The sequence below is a fragment of the Stigmatopora argus genome, chromosome 6 (assembly GCF_051989625.1).
Source record: "Stigmatopora argus isolate UIUO_Sarg chromosome 6, RoL_Sarg_1.0, whole genome shotgun sequence".
NCBI classification, from domain to species: domain Eukaryota; kingdom Metazoa; phylum Chordata; class Actinopteri; order Syngnathiformes; family Syngnathidae; genus Stigmatopora; species Stigmatopora argus.
In genome coordinates, this window is record NC_135392.1 from 8,826,165 (window position 1) to 8,852,310 (window position 26,146).

Genomic DNA, 26,146 nt, shown 5'->3' on the forward strand with positions numbered 1-26,146 from the left:
TGCGCGTACAACATTAGTCGCGTCATGGTCTTTTTTTTTTTTTTTTATAGTTCACAAAATTGATTTTCTTTGTTACTTAGCCCAGGTTAAATTTTCAGTATCACATACTGTTATAATTAACATTTTACGATATACAATTTAGTTTAACACTTTACAGATCAATTGCCTATTTTTGGTCATTTAAAACTTAACCCCATAAATACCAGGTTTCAAAAAACGTATCACATGACCTAAACTCTGATGTCCACAATTGGACAATTTGGACAAAAATATTATTAATTCATCGATGGACGTCCAATCTACGTGAAGTGGGAGGGTTGGCAGCGAATGAACGGATTTTCACTTGTTGCCACCCTACTAAATTAAATTGACAGCAGGATAAAATGAAATTGTAATTATGTTGAGAAAGACTGAATAATTTCAACCCAAAAAGGCAAAAAAAAGACAAGTATTCAGCTGAACAAACCTTTATCTAGTCAAACAAGGAGGTACAGTATACACACGAGTGGTTTGAGTCAGTCCTATGATGGAAATGAAAGAGTTACAGCAGAACTAAAACTAATAATTACAAAAACTTGTTTTTGCTCTTTACAGAAATTTCCATCCTTACCCCTCGATTTGAATACACTATAGTGTTAATACTATTTACACACAATATATACATTTTTGAAAAAAAGTCAGAAAGGACTTAAAGCTTAAGCTACATTCTCGTAATGCTTGAGAGTTGAACGTCAGTTCTTTCTCATTAAAGGGGCTTGACACGATGACAGGTAAATATGTGGGTAAATATATAGTATTTATCCCATCACACCCATTTTTCTTTCTCTCTCAATAAGACCTGAGCGACATACATCACAAGAATATAGAACAGTAGTCCAACTGAAAGATTTCTTATGGATTATGATTATTATAATACAGTAATCTCCCACTTCACAACGACAAGTCATGTAATTACACATCTTCGGTTCGCCACCAAATGGCTATTCAAGGTCAAAAAAAAAACAACGCACTGCCAAATGTGTTAAAAAGAAAATCAGGAACAACTCAAGTTATGACAATAGTTTGTGCTCTGACACTGTATGATAGACCAATGATAAGATTATAGAGTTTCTTTCTTTTTTCAATTCAAATGGCATGTCTCATGCTGGCAATCGCTTGAATGATGCGAGGGAGGGTAAACATAAGCAGAGACACACTGTTATGAATATTTGTACGAGCATGAGTATGTTAAGCTCGTCATTACGTGCACTGGTTAAATTAAGGTCACCCAAAAATGGCTCAGTTGTGAGTTTCTTGCCTCTGTCGCTAAGTAATTGTCTGTCTGACCCTAATGAATGGTCTTGTCTCTCTTTGGTTGGTGTCATACGTAAGCCTACGCATTTCCAGTGTGTTTCATAGAGATATTCTGTAAGTCTACAGCACTCCCTCGATAAAACTGGTGTCCAGGTGGACTATGAGCATCCTCAGGAAGGACATCTCTTTACGAGTGTTCTCAAAGATAATCCTTGGGTCGTCAGATTGGCACCGGAGGCAGTTTGGCGCCATCACCATGGCCAGGTTGTTCACATCCATCTTGGTGATGGCTACGTTAGATGGCTGGGCAAACACCTGAAAGTACAAAGATTGAAGAAAGCAATGAAGTGACCACTCAGCTTTGTGTATTGACGATATGCAAACATCTTTATTCACCTGCAAGAAGTGGATGAAGTAGAAAAGCACCAGCCTGTTGAGATCAGGCAAAGACTGAACCACCGCAATGGCTGCAACTGGATCGTCGCAGTTGTTGACGCACTGTTTATAGAAGTTCATGGGGATCAGAGGCTCCTCCAGCTCTCGATACCACAGTTTCATCAGAGAGGCTGATTGAGACATTGGTAATTGAGTACACAAGGCACACAGTAAAATTAAAATATAAATGTGCAATAAATCATTTACCAGGAACATTTGGCTCTGACAGGTTCTCAGGGATCCGCCACTGGTCAACTTGAAGCTTCAATGCGTTGACTTCATCTATATCCCCTGGCACTCTGAGGTGGGATACAAAACTTGTCACTTACTTTAAGTGGCCGCAAGAGGGTGCCCTCCGTCAATCAGGAGCGATTCTTTTCATGATTTTACGTTGATTTGAAACCTGACATGACATTTTATAGCATTTTGGAGAATCCCTTGGACAAACAAATATAAATGTACCGTGTATCATTTAAGTCAGCCAAGTGATCATTTTAGATTTTTTGTATAAGCCTCAGTAAGACATGGCAACAACATACACAGGGACATCACATTACTGGTCATTTTAGGCAACAATATAAACATTTGGTTTAGTTCAAGTGTGGCCTACAAGACCCCAAAACGGATAGCCTTGTTGATACCATGTAACAATTATCTTTTTATTATGAAAAAAAAAAACATTCAATTTATTTTAGCAGTAGAGCTGCCAGCAAATTAACAATTGTTCATTCGTTTCCAGCCCTCACAGGTCAAATGGATTGGATGTCTGCTTGTGCCAAACTCATTTAAATTCACAGAATAATGGATGAAGAGCCACATGATTGGATATCTATTGTCAGAAATGTAACTAATTTTTAATATGTTTATTTATATTTATTTAAATACATACACACACCCCAAACACATTTTTAAAAAAAAATCTAACTTCCTGAACTTCACCAATGTTCAATCTTTTATGTTATTGCCAAAATTGTTGCATCTTACCTGAAAATGCCCTCTGTCTGAGCCCCACCCAGAGCCAGAACATACTGGGAAAGTTGAACTTGCACCCAGGGTAATTTCCTGTCTGGAAAGAGCTCGCTTTGTCGCTCCATGACCTCCTCCAAGGAGCTACCAAACAGGGAGGGGGTGATGATGGCCCGTCGACTGTGGTCGACCTCTTCCAAGGTGGGCTTACGTAGTCCCTGGCGGGCAACAAAAAGAGCAGACAACGGAAGATTTACGACCTGCCGATGTCTACTTCTACAAGTGCACTCGGTCTGTGTAGTACATATAATTTAAGTTTTTTTAAAAAATACCTCACCAGTGGTGCAAAATCATGTTTATGAATAACTTGGGTAATTAATACAATTAATTAATGAGAATTCATTTCTTAGTCCAATTTTTTTTTTTTTTTAATTGTTTAAAAATATGAAACCGTGAGAAACTGATGTCTAGTCGCAACACATTTGCCAAAGCTTCTCATTTTACTCCTCTTTTACCTTTTTCCCTCCTGTGATGGCCACCTTTAGTAGTTTCCGATGGCAGAACTTAGCATAGGTGCTGACAGGCAAACCTGTTGGTGAAGAGATGAGGTTATTGAATAAGCAAAGCACAATAAAACACACCCACATCCAACCGAAACTCTGTAGTTGCGTCAAAATCCCAAATATAATCCTCCGGGATGAGCGAAAGGAAAAGTAATGATTAAAAACATGTTCCTACAAGTACAACATACTGTATTGTCATTTTTCCCACAAATGTCAAACTGTTGAGGAGAGGCTTGGAGTAGTAATCGGAGACATGTTGACAATGTAATTCTAGCATATGGGGATTAGAGGAGGCCTGCCCGAACTGTCAGGTTGAGAGAAGATTTACTGCTGTTCAACAAAAGCTTTAGACGCAGGGTTCGCCTACAAAACCGAAGTTCAGGTGATTCATCAGTATACGCACACAGAAAGGCCTCTGGCATGAATGGAGAAAACACAAATTTCTAAGCCACTGTAAGGCCACAATTGATTTTAGACGCTGTAATGTTTTGTCTTGATTTTTTTGCAGTACAGACCTTCTGACAATCCGCCTTTGGGGATTGAGGACATGAATTCTGTCTGCTTGTTGCCAAAAAAAACCTGACTTTTGTGGGTCAGGATTTTGTCATATATCATATCAGGTTGTACTCATCTTTTCCATGGCCCGGAGTCCGCAAATCCTGAACCTGAGCCAGATGGATACACTCACTGATGTGATTTTCAAGTAGCTGACATGTTCCAAGGTGTTCCTTTAGTCAAATCCCCTCAGATTTATAGCAAACAGTTGACTCACATCAGCGGTGCTATTATGACTCATCCGCTTGATAGTAATTGTGTCTGGTTAAAGCGATAAGGAAAAGGGAATCACTCATATGTGCAAGCCAGAGTGGGTTTGAACCAGTTCTAAATTTAAACTCACTACATGAAAACTGCAACCAGGCAACCACCATCCACACAGATATACAGTGTGAAATCAACAAGCTAGGTCGTGCACTTAATTGCGATAGTCAAGTGAGACACCTGTTGACATAGGGCTAAAGCTTAAGTAAAATAGAACATCTTTGAAGCAAGTTCACTTAGATGGCTTTGAACTCATCTGGTTGTTTTCAACCCTCTGCATTCAGACTACTATGAGCAAACAATATGGCCCCCTGTTCAAACGTAACATTCCAGACAAAAAATGGCTGTTTCCCAATCCCTCTATCAATAGAGCTCATTATACTATTTTTAACATGCTTAGATTTCTTGTTAGTGGTCCAGTCAATAAAGGGATTCTCTGATAAGTTTTTTTGGAGTGTCATTGCGATTAACACTGCATGTGAGTCACCCGAGTATTTCGTGAGGAGACTTCTGAGGTGACTGTGGTCTTCTAGTGACATCATCGTTACAGCTGGCCGTGTGGGTTCCTCTAAGGGGGCACGTGCTGATGAGGTGGCCAAGACCACAGACATGATTCACAGAGCAGGCCACGGAGATTGAACAGATCCTTTCTACATAGTTCTTTTTTAAACAAATTCATCAAGTCTGCACATTCATCACCATGAGCTCATTCAGCACCATTTTCCATCCCACTCCGAGTGGTCAATCTGAGGTTTGGCTTCTGACACTGGGGGTTGATTACAAAAGCGTGTGAGCAGAAAATCTGAAAACTCATATCGATGAACAGGAATGTGTCTGTTTCCAAGAAAAAGCCATAACTCCACATTTGCAGTTTGGAGTAAATGAAAATAAAACTACCTTCTTCCTCTTCTGTATTCTGTTTCCGCTTTTTCCTGGACTTGGAGTTCTTTTTTAATTTCAGGTCCTGCTGTTCCAATATGAACTGAGTCACTGCGAAAAATTAATGATGGTCAATTTCACATTTCAATGTTAATTTCTAAATGAACTTCAATAATTCAATGGGACAAAAGGAAAACAGAAATTAAGTTACATTACGTTTTGGCAGAGATGTAAAAGGTGACTATCCGAAAAAGAGGGACATTAAAAAGGTGACCCACCCTGTTGCTCAGTCTGAGACTCACATTTCTTGTCGCTGGTGGGCTCCGTGTGTCTCTGGATGTAGCCCTCCAGGTAACAGCGGAACTTGGGTGACGGCGCAAAGAAGGCCAAGCTGATGGCCATCAGTTCCCAACCTGCAGCCAAGCTTCTGGGGCTTGCATTCCCCGTAGTCTGCCTCACCAGCTGCACGTACAGCTCGTCCCGCAGCCCTTGAATGTCCCAGCACTTGGTGACAATGAGTAGGGCAGAGTGACGGCGGTCCAGACGCGAGGGTCGGTCTCCCATGAAGGCCTGCACGAGCTTGAACATTTCGCAAGCCTCCTTCCTGACAGTCCGGTTGCTTGTGACTAGCATGGGCTTTTTAATGGAGCCTCGGTTCCAAGACAGCATGTTGGCGATGGAGACGCGCCGCCGGAAAAGGCCTTGTGTGTGCATGTTGAGGTGCTTGCTGGCCCAGTCCTCCATGGCTATGTCTGAAGGCGGTGGCTGCCGTAGAGTGGCGTAAGAGAACTGGTAAGACGATTCCGCTCCTTTCGCTCCTTCAGATCCCTCTCTGTTGTCTTGGTTGGTAGACCGGTGTGGGCCGAGAGATGCACTGCGTCCATCCACCATGTCTTTTTTTCTGCCCCTTAGCTGAGCCTGTAGTTCAAGGGTGCTCGCCTACAAAAATGTACAAGAGCCATAAGATTAGGTACCAAGATGTAAGGTAAAAAAATATATAAGATGCAGGACACTGCTGGAGATACAATTGAAAAGATCATACAGTCTAGTCTGCAATTGTCTCAGAGAATTAATACCATTCCAAAATTAGTTACCCAGGAAGCAGAAGGTTTGAGAAAAGTATTTATGAATCACTATACAAACTTCTCTCTAATGAGTCCAATTGTCACCCAAAACCAAATATAAAATCAAGACCTTCCTGTGATCCCTGTGGTTATTATGACAATAACAACGATCCAACTCCCCCAAATGGAGAAAGCAGTAATCCAGACACATTAGGAAAAAGCCTAGAATAACATTAAAAGTGAGCCAGAGTTCAAATTTAGATTTAGGAGTAATATGAAGACCTGTCTTATAAATTTGGCATTTTGATGTAATGTACAACAGTTACATGTCAGCTTGGTTAACTTCTGTTAAGCTTTTGTTTATGTGATCGTCAGTCAACTGGAACACATCTGAAAGTATGAGTTTTCCATTCCAAGTGAGTAAATTACACGGGCAAAGGGACAAATACTTGATTCATTCATTGTTGGTCATGGCTGAGGTTTAAAGATTTCAGTGAACAAGGTCAATCACGGGTCTGACAGCAAAAACAGTGTTAAAATATGGCATTCATCAATCTTCTAACTAATGATCCATAATCCTACAGTTGGTGAACGTGTGTAAAAGCGATTTGCCAGCAGGTCTGAGTAACATTCCAAGACAGACTTAGTTGGGTCGAGTGCTCTTTGGCAGTCGACTTAAAGGCAAAGCACTACAGTGGAACCAATAAAGCTCAGCACTAGCATTCCTCTTCTTTATTTTCCCTGCCAATTCTGGACCATATGGACCACAGCGTCACTCCTTCCTGAAGGAGGCAGGCCATCTCCTGAATCCCTGTTCTGGCATAAGTACCAGATGCCCAAGCAGATGCTGGCATACGAGTATAAAGTACCTACAGAGAAGGACAGATGGAGGATGGCAGGTAATGCTGGAACATGAGCTGTTTTGGTCTGCAGAGATCCCCTTGCCAATCCGATGAATATTATGTGGTGGAGATAGGAATTAAAAGTCACTTTCACAATGTCTTCCCAGGAAAACTAAGGTTCAAAGATTCAACAGTAGGGAATTATTTCCCTGCTCTTTTTAGACAAACACTAGGACAGTAAATTAATTCTCCTTTCAATTTGAACTATGCCATCCCACAGAACAGCAATCTGTTTATTAGGTGAAAAAAGCGAACTCTAGCTAAATATAGTTAACGTTCCCAGTACGGTAATTTTCGCAGTAACTCAGCCCAGTGTGTTTTAAATAGGGATTTTTATGGGTTAATGGGCGCATGCTCTTTGGTGTGAATATACCTGCAATTTAAAGTCCAGTTATATGTGAACAAGTACTTTTTTGTTCATTTTTTATTTTTTTTAATTAAATTGGTGCGTATGGTTTCTAGTCAAAAGTGCCTTATAGTCCAAAAAATTACAGTGGTTTCTGCCTGTAGGTGAGGCTTACCTGGGAGTGTGGTCCTGGAGTCTCAGGCGAAGCTAGGCTGGTCTGGCTATTAATGCTCATCTCCAAAGTATCGACTTTTTCATATGTCCTCTTCTGTCGCCCTGGTATCTCAAGAGGGATCAGACCAGTCTTAGTCAGTGAACGGGGAGCCTCGCCGATATCCTCTCGGGATGAGCATCTACCGGCTGGCACTCCAGCGTACCACCTTAGTGAGTCTACGGGGGAGCGCGTTCGGGATGCGACCACCCTCTCGCCTATCTCCTTTTCCGGTCCCACTCTCATTTCCCTCATGGTGTTGGAGCGACTTACAACTTCCCTCATCTCGGCCATCAGTCTCTCATTGAGGGCACATAGCTCTCCACTACTCCCTACTGATCCAGGCCTACCTCCCGCTCCTCCATTGGCTCCCATCCTTCTCCTGCTCTTTCTTCTCAAACTTGGAGAAGGGCCGGTGGAGTAGCCAGAGTCCTGATAGTTGGCGGTTCCCTGGGGTGTCGAGGAGGGGAAATCCTGCGAAACTTGGCTGCTCTGCCTACTGTGTCGCGTATCGATAGCACGCTGTACTGTGGCCTCCAGGGCTCGCCAATTCTGCTTTTTGTCCAGTGTACTTGGGCCTGGGGTTTCTTTGTCTCGCAACAGGCCTTGAACTTGTGGCAAAGACTGAGCCTGCGAGTGCGGCTGGATTGGCACAATATCCTGCCGGGAAGTAGGAGACGGGGTGCGCGTAGGTAGAGGGGAACCAGATAGGTGCTGCTTGGGGTCTACATTGATCATATGTTTGATGCACTCCAGGCCTGCTGGGCTATAGTCAGAAGCAGAGGGATTTCTGGTGTGCCTGGAATTTGGAAGAGCTGGACCAGGGTGCTGGAAAAGTCTTGGCTTCTGGAGACTATGGGAAGGAGTGAGACGAGGGGGTTGTTGGCCATTGAAAAGGTGAGCTCCTTCAACCTCCATGTCTATTGGGGGTTCATCGTAAATGGGACAGTCTTTAACTGGCTCATCATAGATAGGGGCACTGCAAGCATACTGAGGGGAGATTGGGCGTGGTGTGCTGCTTTGAGACCTAAGAAGGAGTGGACTGGGTTGACTACTGTCTGATGTCACTAAACAAAAGCTGCCGTTACTGGCTTTTCCCAGGTGATGGGACTGGCGTGGCTCAGCCGCCGTTTTGCCACAGGGAGCGGTTTTATATCCCTGGGCGGAGCCTAAGCATCCTCCTTGGACTTTGTTATTGGACGGGTGTTGCGTGAAGGTGTTGGCTTTGTTGAGTGCACTGCTCTGAAGGAGTTGCTGTTGTGGCGCTGGATTAGGCTGATTTCGACTCATGCTGTTCACCTTTACCAACATTGCTGCCTTAGAACCAGGTACAGGTTGCCATCTTTGAGGGAGATCCCTGGGGGATACAGAGATGCAAAATAACATGTAAATGATAATGTTTTTTTTTTAAATGTTCATTTTAGTTTGGATAAAGCCTTCCAAAAATACTCCAAACCCAGAGTGCCGTCTAACCTCAACAATTGAGAAGTCAAACTTGTTTTTAATGACTCAATTTTAACAAGCTGGATGACTGTGGGCAGCCAAGAAGTCAGGATTGCCACGGTTAAGATGAAAAGACCTTTGCATAGGTTCAAAGGTTAATTCGTCTCCTTTTGGTTGAGGAGCTGAGCCAACTCCAGCAATCTGTCATCAATCTGGTCATACTGCGTTGGTCTCTTGGCTTTACACGTCTCCAGCATTGTAATCTTTTACTGATATCATTTATCAGACATGCCCTCCCTCCTTAACTAACTTTTCAATTCAAACAGCGAGATAAAATAGTTAGGTGTGCCACAATGTGGCCACACGTGGTCATCTGTAGAACAAACACTTACCTTAATACTCTGAAGTCAATACTGATGTGATTAATTAGACCAAAGTTGATCACCTCCTGTCGTGATAATCCAAACGTGAATACAGTTACAGAGCAAACGTAAAGTCAAGTTTTTTTTAATCCAAGAAAACTGGGAACCAACTGAAAATGGGTTGCAAGAGCAAGAAGATGACGCATTAGGGGGAGGGACAAAAGCAAAGTGAACCCCCCACTCCTTCCCACATCCCTCTGGAACAATACTCAAACAATTCCCCTGTGAACCATAGTACAACGGCAAACTTCCGTTAATCCTTTGGAGCTACAACTTCGCCTTCCCTCACTATTCATTTGATATGTGACAGCAGTTTGATTGGCTCTTGTCTTCAAACATTGATGCCCGTAAACAGCTGGGCCCACACCACCTGGCACATCACCAAGCAGCCACAACTGCTAGGAAGTTAACATAGCCCTCGCCTCACAGGCACCAATCAAGACAGTTTACTATCCAACACTCACCAGAACACAGACACACGTGAAGGCAACAAGCTCTAAAGGAATGCACTCCAAATCACCAGTGTTTGTTTGTGACAAGTAGGTGAGACACTGAATGGTACCAGATAGGTGACAACTGTGAACTTGAGAAGTCCCTGTTTGTACTCTTTGAAACGTGATATGTTTTGTCACTTTGAGTTGTTTGAGGTGAGACAAACATGACAGAACTATTCCCAGTTTACACACAGCTCACAACTTTACACCAGTATGGCAAAGTTAAACAACTTACCCCCAAAAACTTCTGATGAGTGAAAGCACAACAAACCTCACATGTGAGACCACAATAATCAAATTTCCCTTTCCTTATCAGCAACCAGATCAGGCCTCAAACAAATCAGCTTCGGGGGTTCATGTAATGGCCAACATAAATCTCCCCTCTGTATTCTTGGTGGGTGGGTGAGATTCTTGACATAACCATAACAGCAACTTCCTGCAGAAGCAGACTCATTGGTCGATGGGAAGAGGTCTTCGCCTAATACTACAAAAACAGGAGATGCTAAGGGTGGTAATCGCTGAGCTTCATGATTCAATTTGCTTCAACTTACTGTATGGCTCACATGGCTTTGATTATTTTAGGATCTTTTTCCACTGTTTTGTTTTTTATGCCACTTACGGAGGAAAAAAAAAGGATTCCTAGTGACGCCTAATCACATCAAAATATTTACAATTTCTAACCTAGATTTTAAATCATAAACAAATCGTAATTTGGGTACAGAATTGTCTACTGAGAAACATGACAGTGTATGTGTACACCAAACTGCATCTACTGGTACTTATTGTCATTTCAAAAACATTTATGGGTCAATATCCCCAAAAATGTTTTAGAGATCACAGAGATTAAGTGGTGTATGAATATCATGGTTGTTGGAGGCTTCTTGACCAAAAGTTCTCAAGGTCTGAACTCCAGACTGGTTCTGGACCAAAGCAGGGGAAAAAAGAATTCCCACTGTTTAATTTTTTGCCATGACAACTTGAGCTTTGAAAAAATAAGTCAAAAAGTACAGAAATGTTTGCTGACTTATCTGCTAAAACAAAGAATCAATCTGTCAGCCAGCATTATAGTCAGAAAATTATAGAGAATATTCTTTGAAAATAAAGACTAGATGTTGTGCGTGCAGTCGCACAAACATGACAACAGTAGTTACTGGGGAATTTTAGTTTTGAGATGAGGTCTATAAATTAGAAAATCAGAGACTAACTCAATGAAACAATTTTATAATAGTGTTTGTGTGCGTGCTATCATTCCCTTTTTAGCAAAAATTAAAACTGCAACAATTCTAGTTTCATGACTGCATTTTCAAAAAGATATATTGTTATATCTAAAAATGGTGTTTGTGTGTCATCAACGAATGAGTAAAATATGATTTCTTTGACAAATTTGAGTTAAGTATGATTACATAGTTATGCCTAAATGATAATGGTGACAAAAAAACAACTAAACAGGATATTGGGGACAAATGTGTGGTGGGTGAGGGAGACCAGTGACACAATTCGACGGTAAGGGCATGTGTAAATGAGAAGGGGTGGGGATTAGTCGTGGGAGAGTGCAGCAAGGGAATGGGTGAGAAAGCTGGCATTCCACAAAGCTCTTTCAAGTGGCCTCTGTGGCTGTGTGGGGAGCCTCACACAATGCATGGCTGTGCCATCGTCACGGAGACGCCTCTCTAAATGACGACGACTCCAAGAACGCAAGGTGGGGGAGGACGGGACTCAACCAAACCGGATTCTTCAACATCCCGAGTTCATCAATATTGCAATTCAGCACAACTATTTGTGACACAAATTGTATTAAATGATTTTTTGGGATGGCAAATAGACTGCATTAAAGACTAAACATTCACACAAATATACTGCATCAGTTGTGACATGGACCTTCATTCAGAGCCTAGCGTGAGCATTGAGACCATGAGGCATCAGGGAAATGCAAGATGAAATGAAGTTAGAGGCCCTTTACGAAACCTACGTAGTAACCTGATTGGCTTCAGACCCAGCAAATCAACTTTATGGTCAGCAAACTTGCATTAGTCTCAGCAGCTCTGGTGTCTCACACCCACACAGTCTCACTGCAGTGCCGTGATCAGGTCACTTCCCCGACCAATTCACTGGCTACAAGCCAAGAGGAAATCAATTCATAAAACATGAGCCTTAGAACAGTGGGCGATCAAGAGTATCTATTATCAGAAAATAAATGACAAAACACCAGGAGAACAATGTGAAAATCCAGAGAAATATTTTTGGCAGAATTTCATTTCAGACCATATTTCCTGATGCCCACCTGTCACATAACAGTTGAAGTGATATCTCCCTTTGAGCCAAGATGTCTACCAGCTGTGCATGTCTTTGGCACTAGTTGCCGGTATCAGGAACGGCAAGCTCGGACAGGGCGAGGAGAATGAATGCAAGACCAGTACACCCGTCTCTGCTATATGAAATGTTATGTTCAAAACTCAAAAATAGCAATCAGATGTCAATAGCAAGTGCAAACCACAAATAGAAAATAGCTAATAATAAATGAGCGGTAACCACCATGCTAAGTATTTTACTGTTTGTAGTCTAAAGTAGATTGGAGTTCAACATATGCAAGAGTTTTATTACAATCTCAGACTTCAAAAGTCAGCCGCAATATAAAACATCTGTCAGTGACAATATAAAACAGGACCAAAGTGCTTACAGAACAAGATTTGGTCAAACTGAACGGGAGAAAAAAGGAAAATCATTTTTATATCATATACAGAACTGAAAATAAGCAAACCACACCAGAAGCTGAGATAAAAGAAGTATTTTTACTGTACAGAAAACTACCATGTTATACCCTAATGAGTGGCGACAGATGAAAAGCACTAAGGACTTCCGCTGCATGAATGAAGTCAAAATGTGGCTCATTAGCAACTTAAAAAAAACAATCAAAACCCTAAGGCACCCTCCTGTTTCCTACATGAACCATGTGGGGAATGCTTCTTTACATGTCTTAAAATTCAGAAACAAACCTTAGGTTAGCCAAAACTATGAAAGCAGTGTTGACTGCTGTTCCATGGCTAAATGGGTGACTAAATTATAAGCACCACCCACCATGTTTCATTCTTCAATTTCTTTTTCAAACTGTTTGTCTTCCCACTGAGGAAAAAAACTTTCAGTTGACCTGCCTTTTGGACCTCTGAGTTATGACTCTGAGCCATTATTCCTTCTTATAGGCCCATTATACAACCATGACTTGACCATAAGACAATAGAAAAAAGCATGACCCACATGTGAACCATCTCAGCCTGTTTAAACCTCACACCATGAGTCAGTCCATTGAGGACTTCTACTAAAATTTGAAAACCATGCAGAAGAAAGCCCACACACGCTGTGTCACAAACGGTGTGCAGAAATCCCATGTAGAATTGTATGTCCTTGACAACAATAAACAGACAAGCGTAAAAAAAATGACCGAAAAATTCAATGCAGATGTGTTTAACAAGGTTCTGGAGAACACTTGGCAATCTTAAATCATGGGGAGAAAAATATCAATTTGTTTCGTTGCACCAATTATCCACATGTGACAATCAACTTATCATTTTGACCTCAGCATATTCCTGATGAGCTCCACATTCTCAGAGTACCACAACATTCCTGGTAAATGTGGTAACAGTAAGCCAATGAGTAACAGACCATGTCTATGTTACACTTAGAATTCGAACTTGGGAGAAAATACAAACAGAAATCAAATATTTCTGAACAAAACACACTGATGTGGTGTTGGAAACATTTGAAACGGACTCATCTAATACGCCCAAATTTTAAATGCCCCAAAACAAAAGGAAAATGGTAGTGGAATAAACATGTGCAAACTCTACAGAAAACTGTTTTGTTGTTCAAAAGCTACAGTGGTATCTCTGCTTACAAAATTAATTTGTTCCAGAAGTGGTTTTGTAATTTTCATAAGTAGATTTTACATGTAAAATCCAACCGTTCTAAGGGGTACGACTGTATCTTTACTGACATCTCAGCAAAAAGACATGTAATCCGACAAGAAATGTAATCTAGAGTATATAGTCAAAATAAAACATGACAAAATTCTGTCTACATCAGAGGGTCTAACAGCAGGGATCAATTATGTGAAACCGCAAACCACTGAGTTTTACAACCCTGATTTATTTATCTCATTTGATCTTACTCCCTCACCCATTTATCCATGTCACATTCAACATGGTAGCACACTCACTGAAGACGAACATGTCTGAATGTTTGTCTTTTCCCCAATTATTTGCCAAGATATGTTGACCAGAGTCCATTTGAAGGCACCTTTATGGCAAAAAATATGATTGAATCCTGGAGAAAAACACTTCAGCCTTTGAAGGGCACAGCTGACCATGGTAAAAAAAACACACAGATAGGGTTCTAGGAAATGTTGAGTCACTAAAAATCGGTCCCAGTGGGTAACTATCACCAGACAATATAACATATAAAAAAAGTTTTCGGTAGATTCTAATTCTAAAGCCATGACCAAGTAATTACCCAAATGATAGGATGACAGAAAAGCCAAAGTCACCATGTCACCTTTGAAAATTTAGCCTTGAAAGTACGCAGCTGGAATGTAGCGGCTCGTCTTATTATTAATCACAGGCAACGCACTTGCCTCACATGTAACCGCACAGACTCTCCTACTGGAGAGTTCTTACAGTCTTTTTCATGGCCGGGAGCCTAGATTTGTTTAAGGAGGAAAAAAATGAGTAGTAGAGCGGGGCAAGGCAGCTCTGGGTAATGGTCAGCACACAGAAGGACACTAAGATAGTTGTAATGGCCATTTGCCAGACGTAACAGAAGTGGCATGTGTGGAATCTAAGGGAGGAGATGGTGGTTTAGATGCGGCCACAACGTGAAGCATATGACGGGGTCTTTGAATGACTTACTGTTTGGGCTCGTTCTGCATCGGTAAAGGCGCGAACGTTGTGCTGTGCAATATGAATAACTAAGCATTCTTAGCATTTGGTAGCGATTTGTTGAAAGAGTTGAATGTGGTTCAAAGGGAATAGAAAAGAAAACATGGAACATATGGAACAGCTAGATAAGTAAAGGAACATGGAAACATAGTTTGGGATTGACCCAGCTGGGCAAATGTCAAAATAATGCTTCAAGATGTCATTTCAGGAACATTTGAAAGCAATTATGATGCACTTTACCACATTCGACAGGAACAATTTCCTCTGGTAACCTGATCCTCAAATGATAAACCACAATTCTTACATCAATTACTGTTTATGTAAGTGCTTACCTCTGTGGTTCTTTGACTTCTTTGCTGCATCCGTCTGCCTGTGATCTGACATTCACTGCTGGTTCCACCTCTGGTTTGGAAGCCACTTCAGTTGTCCCAGGACAGTCTCCATCTCGCTCAGGCAAAGAGATGCACGGGCCCTGGCTCTCCACACTGCTGAGACTCCCTGTGGTCCCATGCTGATGCCTGTCCACACCCGCTGCTGCCCGGTTTGCTTCCCTACAGCGCTTCATACCCTGAAGCTGGGAGAGAGGCACTATATCTGCTCCCTGTGGCCGATGCCAGACTGTTCGTCGACCCGTAGAGTTGTAGTAGTAGAAGCGACCACTTTGCGGGTCAAAAAGCTCCCACCACTGATTACCATCTGCCTGGCGAACAGGAGCACCCAAGGGAGGATCCCAGCCGCATTCACCAGTTGTCAAGTTCACATACATTCGCTCACGGGAGCGTGGCTCCAAGATCTCCACCCAATCAGAGCTGGGTAAAAACAGAGAATTAATAAAAAAAGTTATTCATCATTGCAAACTTTGTTATTTTTCAACAGGAGAATCATTCAAAAATGGATTTGTATAACATCAGATTAGAATTGTTTTAAAATCCTGGAGTAGTATCAATGCATTCTATACATGTCATTTCTCCCTGTATTTGTGCAGGCTTCAATTGAAGTCATTAATTTGGAAGGTGCTAGGGAACAGTAAAATGATGGTGCTTGTGTGTTTTTCCTGAATAAGGTGACAGGTGGATACACAGCGAGCCACCAGGCATGGAGTCAGCAGGGCACAAAGAGAAACATACGCGCCTGAGTGCTGCTAACACAAAAACCACTGTGCTTAGCTACAATCACAGAGCAACAAAAGCCAACTCAGCAGAATAGATGTACACAACAAAAATGAGACAGTAGCGAGGCCCAGAAGTCAAAATCCTGAAAATAGAAATGGGGACAACCCATTTTCGAGAAAACTACAAAGGGCACACATAAAAACGCACGGCGACAAGTCAGACAGTAAAATATATTTTAAGAACACACAAGCCGCGTTGGCCATCAACACAACATTGTGTGCAATGAGTATTGAAAAGACTTTCTTTGAATACTAACTATATTATGAAAAAGGAATAATTGTAATCTACAGTTCTGCTTTTGCTTATAAGTAAGTATTTTGTCTCTTCAATGCCTATCCAATGGCTACATTTGTTTCCCATTGCCGAAGCCAAGTCCACCGACGGTCCCAATGTCACAATGCGATTGCTGTTCTATATTTTTGTACCTGGAAAGCCTGGAGTTATTTTTACTTGCCTGTTAATTAAGTAAACACATTATACTCTTATTTCTGTCACCAGCTAATGTAAAAAGATCGCAGAGAGAATGTAGGAGTGTCACTTGGACTATGCACCCATGTGCCTGTGTGCTCTATGCTGGGAGGCCATCTGGTCTGATCCCACACAGCAAGAAAGTAGCCTGACCTTATGCGCTGAAATGTGCCCTATGTTTTCATGCTGCCTTTCATCCCTGGAATTTGGGAAGACAAAGTGTCCGCAACTTTCTATCGAATAATCTTTCATTTGGATTCGGAAGCGTAAAGATGAACGCATGAATATGGATATGCGCTATATGACCTGGCACAGCAAAAGTCTGTTTGTTTAAAACGGTCACACAGTGTTTGCGTTCAATGACTGAGTATCCCGCAATGCACTGTGGGTGCTTTTAAGATGACTGGCGCAGTTTTGAACAAAAGGGATCTTCAATTGATTAAGAAGGTGTTTACAGCACGTTAAATGAGGAAATTTCAAATGGAAAACATTTTCACCAAGCGTCACATGTTTGGCTTTTATTTCAGAATCTCTCTGTGTGACTGGTGACTCTTTTTGCTATGCTAGTTCACATGTCTAACTAAGGAAGTGGGATTAAAAATATGACAGTAACAGCTATTCGCCAACGTGACTGCATTGGTAGGTGACTGATTATAATACCCACCGTAAATCTTTATCTAAAACATCAACAGTGAATTTGGTAAGTAATGTAACACAGTAGGGTAATCTGAGCTATCTCAATGTAGTCTTGACATGTTTGGTGAAATCCTTGTTCGTATATAAATAATCCAAAGAGGCTGTGTGGCTCATGCTGTGTCTTTTCAGATAGGGGGGGCTGCATCTTCAAATTCCATTCTCTGATGATCATGACACAGGGAAATGGGAGAGAATTCAACATGCCGGACATGGCGAACAGAGCCCCAAATAACCAACAGGAAGCCTGTCTTTGAGGGTCAACGGTTGGGGCCATGGCTGACTGTTTCCTTCACATATGTTGTAGTTGTTGCATAAGGACTGTTCCCTCTAGATAAATAAACAGCATTTTGAGCAAAGTGTGAACCTGCTGGGCTATATTGACACGACCAGTTAAGCAGGAAGACGGTCCTGAGTTCAGTTCTAGAAATTCCTGAAACATCACTTTGGGGAGCAGTGGACATAAAACAACTATCACATGGATTGTCTTAAACAAATGGAATTGAGAGAAACAGGATTTGCCTCTCAATGCAAAATAATGAGAAAATAAGCAATCAAAATGTAATGACTCAGAATTAGCATTCTTGGGAAAAAAAGATAATGCATTGCAGAAGTCATTGTTATTCTTTCTTTCATTCGTGATTAGTGGTTTTATGAAGCGAGCAAAATTAGAAATTTCGGACTGAAAAGGCAGAAAAGTAGAGAGAGCAAAAGTCCAATGTACCGTGGCCGCCAGCCTTGTCCTGAAAATGTTCATAAATGGTTTGGAATGCAGTCTGCATCAGCTCAGCAATTCTCTGACTGAAATGTTTTCTATTGATCTAAAATTAACTTATTACACACAAAGCTGCTGAAGTCAAAGCGAATATTTTTCTGCTTTGAGCAGAACTAGATCTTTTTTACTTTTATTGTTGCACACACAACATATAAATATTTCTAACATGACCACTTTTGGAAAGGATTGTGATTTGCCTTACTGCCTTTAATGAAATGATGAACTTGTGCAGATTTTTCTATGGCTTCTTAACAACATAATTTATAATCTAAGAAACCAATTTTTCATTAGATTTAACGCTTGCGGAGTACACAGGGCCTCTTTCTATCTCGGTAATGGAGACGTTGGTGCAAAACTGTGCTTACATTCTTCATAGCAAATAAAAACACAGCTTCACTAATATACAAAGAAGCCTGCCTGGGGTCCTGCAGGCATAAAAAGACAAACAGCAACAACACATGCAGAGACATTTACATGAGTGCTCATTTTTAAACACCTTTCTACTTGAGGTTCTACATGCCAATGTTCTCCCTGTAAAGAATAAAAAAGTAAAATAAAATAACGTTCAGCACTGAATGACATCTCCAAAAATAACTAGAAATGAAAATGGGTCCCCTAGTGTAAGGGAAACAACTGCATATAGCTCATGGAATCTGCCCCATTGTTCCACTTCAATGCCAAAATGTAACTGGCACTTTTCCCAACAGTGGTAAACACACAGGACTGCACAATACCATTCAATTGAAACAAGTCAACATGAAGCCTTGTGTGATTATCCATCGTCGCAAGTTGCACAAAACGATCTAAATCATGCATTGTGCACTAGAGTGTTGACCGAAAAACACCCTAAAGGTTTTGCCGATGAATTGTTGGACCGCTACTCCACTCGGGGCTTTTCACTATGAAAGGACAAAAAATATTTTACAAGGTCAAACAACACAGATTTCCACATGGAGTTTTCCAAAAACTCACCGGCGTGAAATGAGAGCTAAAAACCAGCCCACTAGTTAAACTCTCATTACTGCTTAGCTGAACTTTAACCTTTCCAACAACACTCTATTCTTGGGTTGTCTCTTGTGGTTAAATTCTCTCACAGAGCTAACCATTCATCTGGGAAACCTTAGCTGACTATTCTCCAAAGTGCAGCAACAGGTTCCACAGTTTACCATGGATGGTATATTTATGGGCCAGATTTTCCTATTTGGATACACAAGACCGTCCTATTACCTGAGTCTACCTTAAATAACTTGAAACAGAAAGCGGTAATGCTCCCTAGATTTCCAAATTAACCATTTAGTTCAGAGGCTGTGAAAACTCAAAGGTGCTATTACAGAGTAAGTTGACCTTATACTCTGTAACAATCATTTGGCGCCCTTGTACAAAGTCCAATGAAGTCAAAGCTTGGCAGCTTGCTTATCTAAATGTTGTACAACAACCTCACAGATACAAATGACATCGATGAACCTGGCAGGTGCGGTCACTATGTATCAAGTACATAGACTCTAAAACCATTTGTAACCAACTGTGACTATTTTAAATGTTGAATTTGCAAAAACGTGAGCAGTTGACTGTACAGATTACAATTTTTAATTGAACAGTTTTATGTTTTAAACTACAATTGTAATTCAACCTATGCTGGTAACAATTACGAGTTAGTAAAGTCTGGTCTGGATTGCTTAGAATTTCACAATAATGTTCAAAATTAAGCACTCAATCAACTCATGAATAAACAAACCAATCTTTTCATTCTAGGGGTTTCATTTCCTTTTAAGATACTCTTCAAACAAATTTCCTTTTTATGGAAGGTTGAAAGGTGTGCACGAGTCTTTGTGTATAAAGGTTTGTGCAACACGTGCTTAGGCATCAAGAACATTCAGAGAGAGGGAGAGAGAAGGGGGGTGCACATGTTTCAGATGACGGAAAACCTGCACTGCACCTGTCAAACACAAATTCTTTGTCCCTTTTGTTTAACACCCTGAATCTTGTTGTGTCACCACCAGGCAACATGTGTGTTCCATGTAATTACAGGTTTGACTCAAGACCGGAAAGCTGTAAATAATACAATTCTGAACATAAGTCTCGAGTCTACCCAACAACAATTGATGAAATTGTTAATCCTTAATAAACGAATGCTTTTGCCGTTTAAAAGGGCTGCGTCATGAACACAAATCTAAGATGGGCAAGAAGATTTATTTATTCATTATTACCTATTTATTTATGTCTAAAATGTATTTTTCTGTGTCTGTATTCTCACCCTCTTGGTTCCTGGACAGTGAAATTTCCCGAATACGGGATGAATAAAGTTATCTAATTTAAAGAACTCGAGTGCACATTCTCTCCCTCACACTAGCTTTAATTAACATACCTTACTTTAGTTGCCACATTGGCTCAAGCATGCACGTATTGCACGTGCCAGCAACAGAGCAAATACATCATCAATAGTTCACACCATTAAGCTCCATTGACAATTTGGATCAATAATATTGTCACGACATTATTTTATAAATAGTTAACATGTAAATGGAACGTTCCGTTTGCCTCATTGATTAACACAAGAGCATAGAAGATGTCAATGCGTAACGATGTGCCAATGGGAACATGTGATAATCCACCATCTTTCCAGTAACCGGCAGCAGTTGTCAGTGTCAATTCAACTCTAGAGTGCTTTGGGGTTCGTCTTTCAGAGGAAAATATGTCAGGAAGGACAGACCCCGCCTTGTGTTCTGACTAAGCATTGAAAAGCAGGTTTCTAGGGAGGGAGGGAAGCCCTAATGTTCGGTTATCCAACAGTGCCTTACTGACAGCTACTGTAAACACATTCAAAATAATTACAGATCATCATTACTGCAATTAGTCAAGATGCGTAACTATCTATCAATGTTATCACCTTTTTCAAGCCATCCGGTATCGCCTTCCACAGAATGATTGACAGGACTGACTCTGCTCACAGGCCTAAAAGTCTAAGAACTTGATGGTCTGGTTGGGGTTTAAGTGCACTAAGCTGAACCTTTCCAAATATGAACATTTGGTCTATTTTAACATGAATCACTCACTGGCTTTAAAAGAAAAGCTAAGTTGACTTTTGATCTTCTCAATGTGCTTGTAGGTACCATACAATATTTCTAACGTGAAAAAATAATTTAGTACTAGGTATATTTAAGTATCGGAATTTCTAAGTATGTGTATATAAAATTATATTATTTTATATTTAAGTATACGTCACAGTGACAGGTCATCACGCCTGACTTTTTTATTTATTTATCTTAAGCCATCAACAGTTTAGCCTTTTTGGATTTAAAGCAGTTACCAAGTTGAGAGAATGAATGTCCTCTAATGACTCCCATCCATATGCATCACAAAGCCTAGCAGCCTTTTTTAACAAAAGCCTGCCATGGGACAGAACAATGTGGACTATTGTCAGAACAACAGGGGAACTTCATTCAACGCGGACTCAGTGTGTAGCCTCGACACAAGAGGAACGAACAAATCAGAGGCACAAGAGGACGGCATTTCAATGGGTATTGCATAGGTATGTCCTGGTTCTGATTTTTGACCACAATCAATTCTTTTAATCTCACCCAACAATGTTTTCCTAGTGGTTTGATTAGAGCAGCCGAAAAGCACAAAGTTACTGAAAACACACGACTACAGGTCTGGATGAGTTCTTGTCCAAATCCGATACTCCAAAAATACCCTTGCCGGGCGCCAATAACAATACGGAGTCCTCAATCGGGAAACCATTAGTCTTGGGTTATGTAGTTAAAACCGCTGCCTTAATCCAAAACTACACACAATTAATTTATGGCTGGCACTGGCAAGGTAATTCAACCAAAGACAATTTCCTGTGCATTATTTCAATTAGTAATACTGCCTACCTTTGCACCAGTTCTTTCATAACCCCGATGGAAATCTAAAAAAAATTGTACACTAAAATGTTATCGCCACAAGTATCCCTTCTGCCGAACCTTAACGCTCCATAGTGTTAGTTAACTCCTGACCGTTCCATCAATCCCACTTTTCTTATTCAAGAAACACGTGAGAATGTTTCGAGTCAAAAAAGACTGGACGAGAGTGAACATGTGCAGCGGAGGCTGTGGTGGGGCAAAGAAAGGAGGGGATCTGTGTATTTACTACACACGGCGGCCTTTCTGTCTAGTTCACCAGCTGTCAAGACTAGGAACAATGAGGTCACTTGTTCAAACAAGAGAAGATAAATTAACCTGTTAGGATGTAACAATACTCAATCATACATGTTCGTAGGGATAATTCTAATAATGATTGTTTCTAAAATCACTGTACTAGCTGAAACAACCGAGCCCTGCCCCACTATCATCAGTAGCAGTTTGCAACTTCATTTGAGACTAGACCCCCATTGCCCCCCCAAACCTCCCCGCTGACATGACAAACGAGGCAGCGTCTAATCCCAGAGTAGAGTTACAGGGTGAGTGGGGGGTCAGTGACGGACTACGGATCCAGAGAAGAGTACTGATTGTCCTCCGGAGGAAGTGAAGGTGCAGCATGCGCGTCCGCATGGATGGGAAATGCCAGACAGGCTTGTGATTAAACCAATCCTTGGTCTGTGGGTTGGGGTGAGTCTGGGGGGTGAGAGTGCGGAAGGCTCCGATATAAAATGTGAATAAGTAGCAAAGGGAGAAATTAATACAAGCCAAAAAAACAAAGCCGTTTTCCTTAACATTGGTGAAAATGTCACTGCCTGACCAAACTTTATAGTTTTGGAGACAGTTTTAGCTCATCTGTAACGGATTAGGATGGAGAGTTTGTCAAGAACAGAATCTCCTCTTGGAAATTTGCCACAGCTAACGTTAAGTGTGCCGCATTTGAGCTGTGTCATCACGATAAAAATTCTTAAACTGGTATTGAACTGCAGCCTTGAAACTTCTGTAGACTTGGAATGCTAAATGCCATGTAGCCATTATTTTGACTGTAAAACCATGTGAGAAAAGGTTCAGATCTATCAATAGCACAGATAAAAGTGGTAGGGAAAATCTCTTTGACCTCGTTACAGTGTCAATATGGCAGGCACTGGACATATGGACATAATGAAACGTGTTAGTTGTCTTACCTACATGAGATCAGTTCCATAAAAAGTATCAAAAACAAATATGCATCAAGACTGTTGTTGTCATGCAACTTTGAAAATCACTTCCTCTCAGCGGGATCTATTGTCAAAATGCTTGAAGGATGGACATCCTGCTTATGCATGTGCAGGATTCATTTAGCTGGGGAAAAACTTTGTTCTCTCTGGTCAGCACATTATTGTGCAGTGTAACACTGAGATAACATCCTATTTTCGTTTCTATTCCTCACACCCTCAAAAGCCACAATAGGACATTAGAAAATCGGAATATGTTACCAACTTGATTGACCTTGCATGATTCACAATGTATAAAAATAAATAAATAACAAATAAAAAAGGCAAGAAAAATACCTGCATACATTTGACCAAAACCAATTTCTTAACTTATTCACTGCTGTAAAAAAAGGCAAGAAAAATATCTGCATACATTTGACCAAAACCAATTCTTAACTTATTCACTGCTGTAGATTGGCTGCCATTGACGAAGATAGCTGCCAGCCCTCCAAGTCAAAGTAGACTGGACGTCTAATGCTGCAGACTGTACTAAAACAAGCGATCACCACCGGGCCTACCATTCATTCATTTTCTGAACTGCTTTATCCTTACTAGAGTCGCGGGGGGTGCTGGAGCCTATCCCATCTGACTTCGGGCCAGAAGCAGGGGACACCCTGAACCAGTGGACAGCCAATCACAGGCAATTTAGAGTGTCCAATCAGCCTACCATGCATATTTTTGGAATGTGGGAAGAAACTGGAGTACCCGGAGAAAACCCACACATGCAAACTCTGCACAGGTGGACCGGCCTGGATTTGAACCGAGGACCCCAGAGAGCTGTGAGGTTGACGTGCTAACCACTCAAGCCGCCAGGCCACCTCGGGACTACCAGTTTAATTAAATTGGACATTTGTCATTGTCAATGGATTAATAAGATATAGCACAACAACTTGAGAAGGTAATCAATAGAACTCAACATTTGAAATCTGGTTGACAATTGACACAAAGAATTAGTTACAAAAGCATCTTAAACTATATAGATCAGGGGTGGGCAAACCGGTCCTCAAGGGCCGCTGTGGGTGAAGGTTTTTGTTCCAACTGATCCAGCACAGACACTAACCATTGAGATTTCTGTAGAAAACAAGAAGCACCTGACTGCAAGCCACTGATTGGTGAAAAGGTGCCCTCTCTATGGATTGGAATGAAACCCGCACCCACTGTGGCCCTTTGTGGAAAAGTTTGCCCACCCTTGATATAGATCGTAGCAGATATAGTTCAGTATAGAATGAGTGCGTTAAGGCACGTGGAAATGATAAATACCTGAGTTTGAACGGAGTCTGGGTAGATGCTGAAGGAAGTGCCATGTGCAAAACTGGAAACTACGACGGCGAGCCAAATCCCAGTTGCAAAGCACCAGTACAAGTGTGACTTCGAGTGGCAAATGGCCTGCAACATTTGCCTTCCATTTTGTTTATTGGTGCTATTAAAGCACGCCAAACAGTTATATGGGCAAATGGCGTTCAGGTTGAGGAAAACAAAAACCTAAATAAGGTTTGCTTGCAGAACAACCGTGTTTCTCCGTGCGGTCCAAACGCAATCGAGAATACAAAAGCAGTGCACGCGGTGCACTACGTTCAAAGTAAAGCGTCATGATAAAAATGTCATGAATACGACATTGAACAACATTCCCGTGTTTTTCTTGAAGTATTCGAGAAACGTAGGGGAAAATAATCACGAAATAATCGTCAGATATCGAGTGCGGTTTGCGGCAAATGCCTCGCTAAGGCAAGAAGACAAGAAAAGTTTCTCCAACTAGATCCCACTTGTTTTAACATAAAATACCATTTAAAAATAACTTACCTAGTCCCAGACATTTTCTTCACATTGCAATAGAGGTGGAAAAAGTAGGTTAAAATGAGGTCTGTGCTTGGGTCCCGAAGATGAAAGTGCTCAGACGAAGCTCAGCAAGCGGTTCGACTGGAGAGTAGCGGCAGGCGGGGGCGGTCCTCCACTGGGGAATCCGAAAAAGGAGGCTCCGCCCCCGCACGTGAGTCATAGGTGGGACGGGGGGTGGGGGTAGGGGGTGCTGGATATAGACAAGGGGCGTGGTTAACGGCCAATGCCCAATGGCTGAACCACACGGAAGCTGCAGAATGAATAAAATGTCAATACAAAATACTCGTAGGCTAAACTAAAAGTACAGAAAACATGTTAATTACTCAAGAAAACCATCAATTTGTACTTTATTCAGTAAAATACACATTTTTCGGAATGTAGAGTTCTTACTCAATTATTTGTTAAATACATAATAAATACTTAACATGATATTGGATGTTTATCTCTGTGGCTGCTTAAATACTCAAAATTTCAGTCATTAATCATTTTTTAAATTTTATTTTCTACAGTTTTATAAATCTATTTTCTCCCAGTATCAGTTCAATACCTCAGGCTTTTGTATGCATATATATATTTTTTTCTAAATTGATAAATTTGCCACGAATAGGAGCACTTTGGCAACAGTGAGATATAGCAGGTCGCTATTGTGTATCTTGTTTCTGCAATGGTCATATACATAACAAACTTAAAATAAATAAATAAAAACGTATTCCTTGTTTTTCTGACTAGTTTGATCAATTCTTCCCCAGGTTAGTCAAGCTTTGCAATATGAAGATGCAGTGACCCCTGGTGGACACATAGTTCTGGCATCAAGTTTTGGGCAAACAACACTTTATTCACAATTACTGTCGGCATTCATGTCTACGGCCTGCTAAGAAAACAAAATTGAACAAAACTAATACAATTTTTTTCTTTAAAAAAAGGTAGACTTCTTCAATTCACATGAACATGTACATAAATTCGTTGTGTTATTTTTCTGGCACATAAATGTTATAGATTATAAGTCTTCACAGTGAATCCTTTTAAGTGCTTTTCTCATGTAAAATAGCAAAGGACAATCTACATTCCCTTTGACAGTAGTCCATTTGTTTCAGCTCACACAATGAGGTCCACCTCTTCAGTTTTATAAAAATATTGTAAACATTTATATCAATTGCACAACATACATTCAAATACAAACTTGTAGTACTGTACAGCAAGTTTAAGTTTACTTCTGCATGGTTATCCTTTAGCACCATGTATATAGCAAGCTAGATTGAAACATCTACTGTGTGCTATTGTTGTA

At 40.9% G+C, this 26,146-nt stretch overlaps 1 protein-coding gene across 2 annotated transcripts; it reads right to left on the minus strand.

The window, feature by feature from the left end:
- Nucleotides 1–451: 451 nt before the first annotated feature.
- On the minus strand, nt 452–25,016 carry arhgap46a (Rho GTPase activating protein 46a). Of its 2 annotated transcripts, none has more exons than XM_077603279.1 (10): nt 24,826–25,016; nt 15,098–15,574; nt 7,443–8,835; nt 5,234–5,894; nt 4,974–5,066; nt 3,210–3,283; nt 2,713–2,912; nt 1,936–2,027; nt 1,690–1,859; nt 452–1,608 (listed from the first exon to the last, which is right to left on the minus strand). In XM_077603279.1, exons 1-10 carry the CDS (start codon nt 24,837–24,839, stop codon nt 1,414–1,416), a joined length of 3,369 nt encoding a protein of 1,122 aa, XP_077459405.1. In that variant the 5' UTR covers nt 24,840–25,016; the 3' UTR covers nt 452–1,413. The 2 variants fall into 2 exon arrangements, with proteins under 2 accessions (XP_077459405.1, XP_077459406.1); XM_077603280.1 differs by having other exon boundaries at nt 5,258–5,894; nt 24,826–25,015.
- Between the last annotated feature and the right edge of the window lie 1,130 nt (nt 25,017–26,146).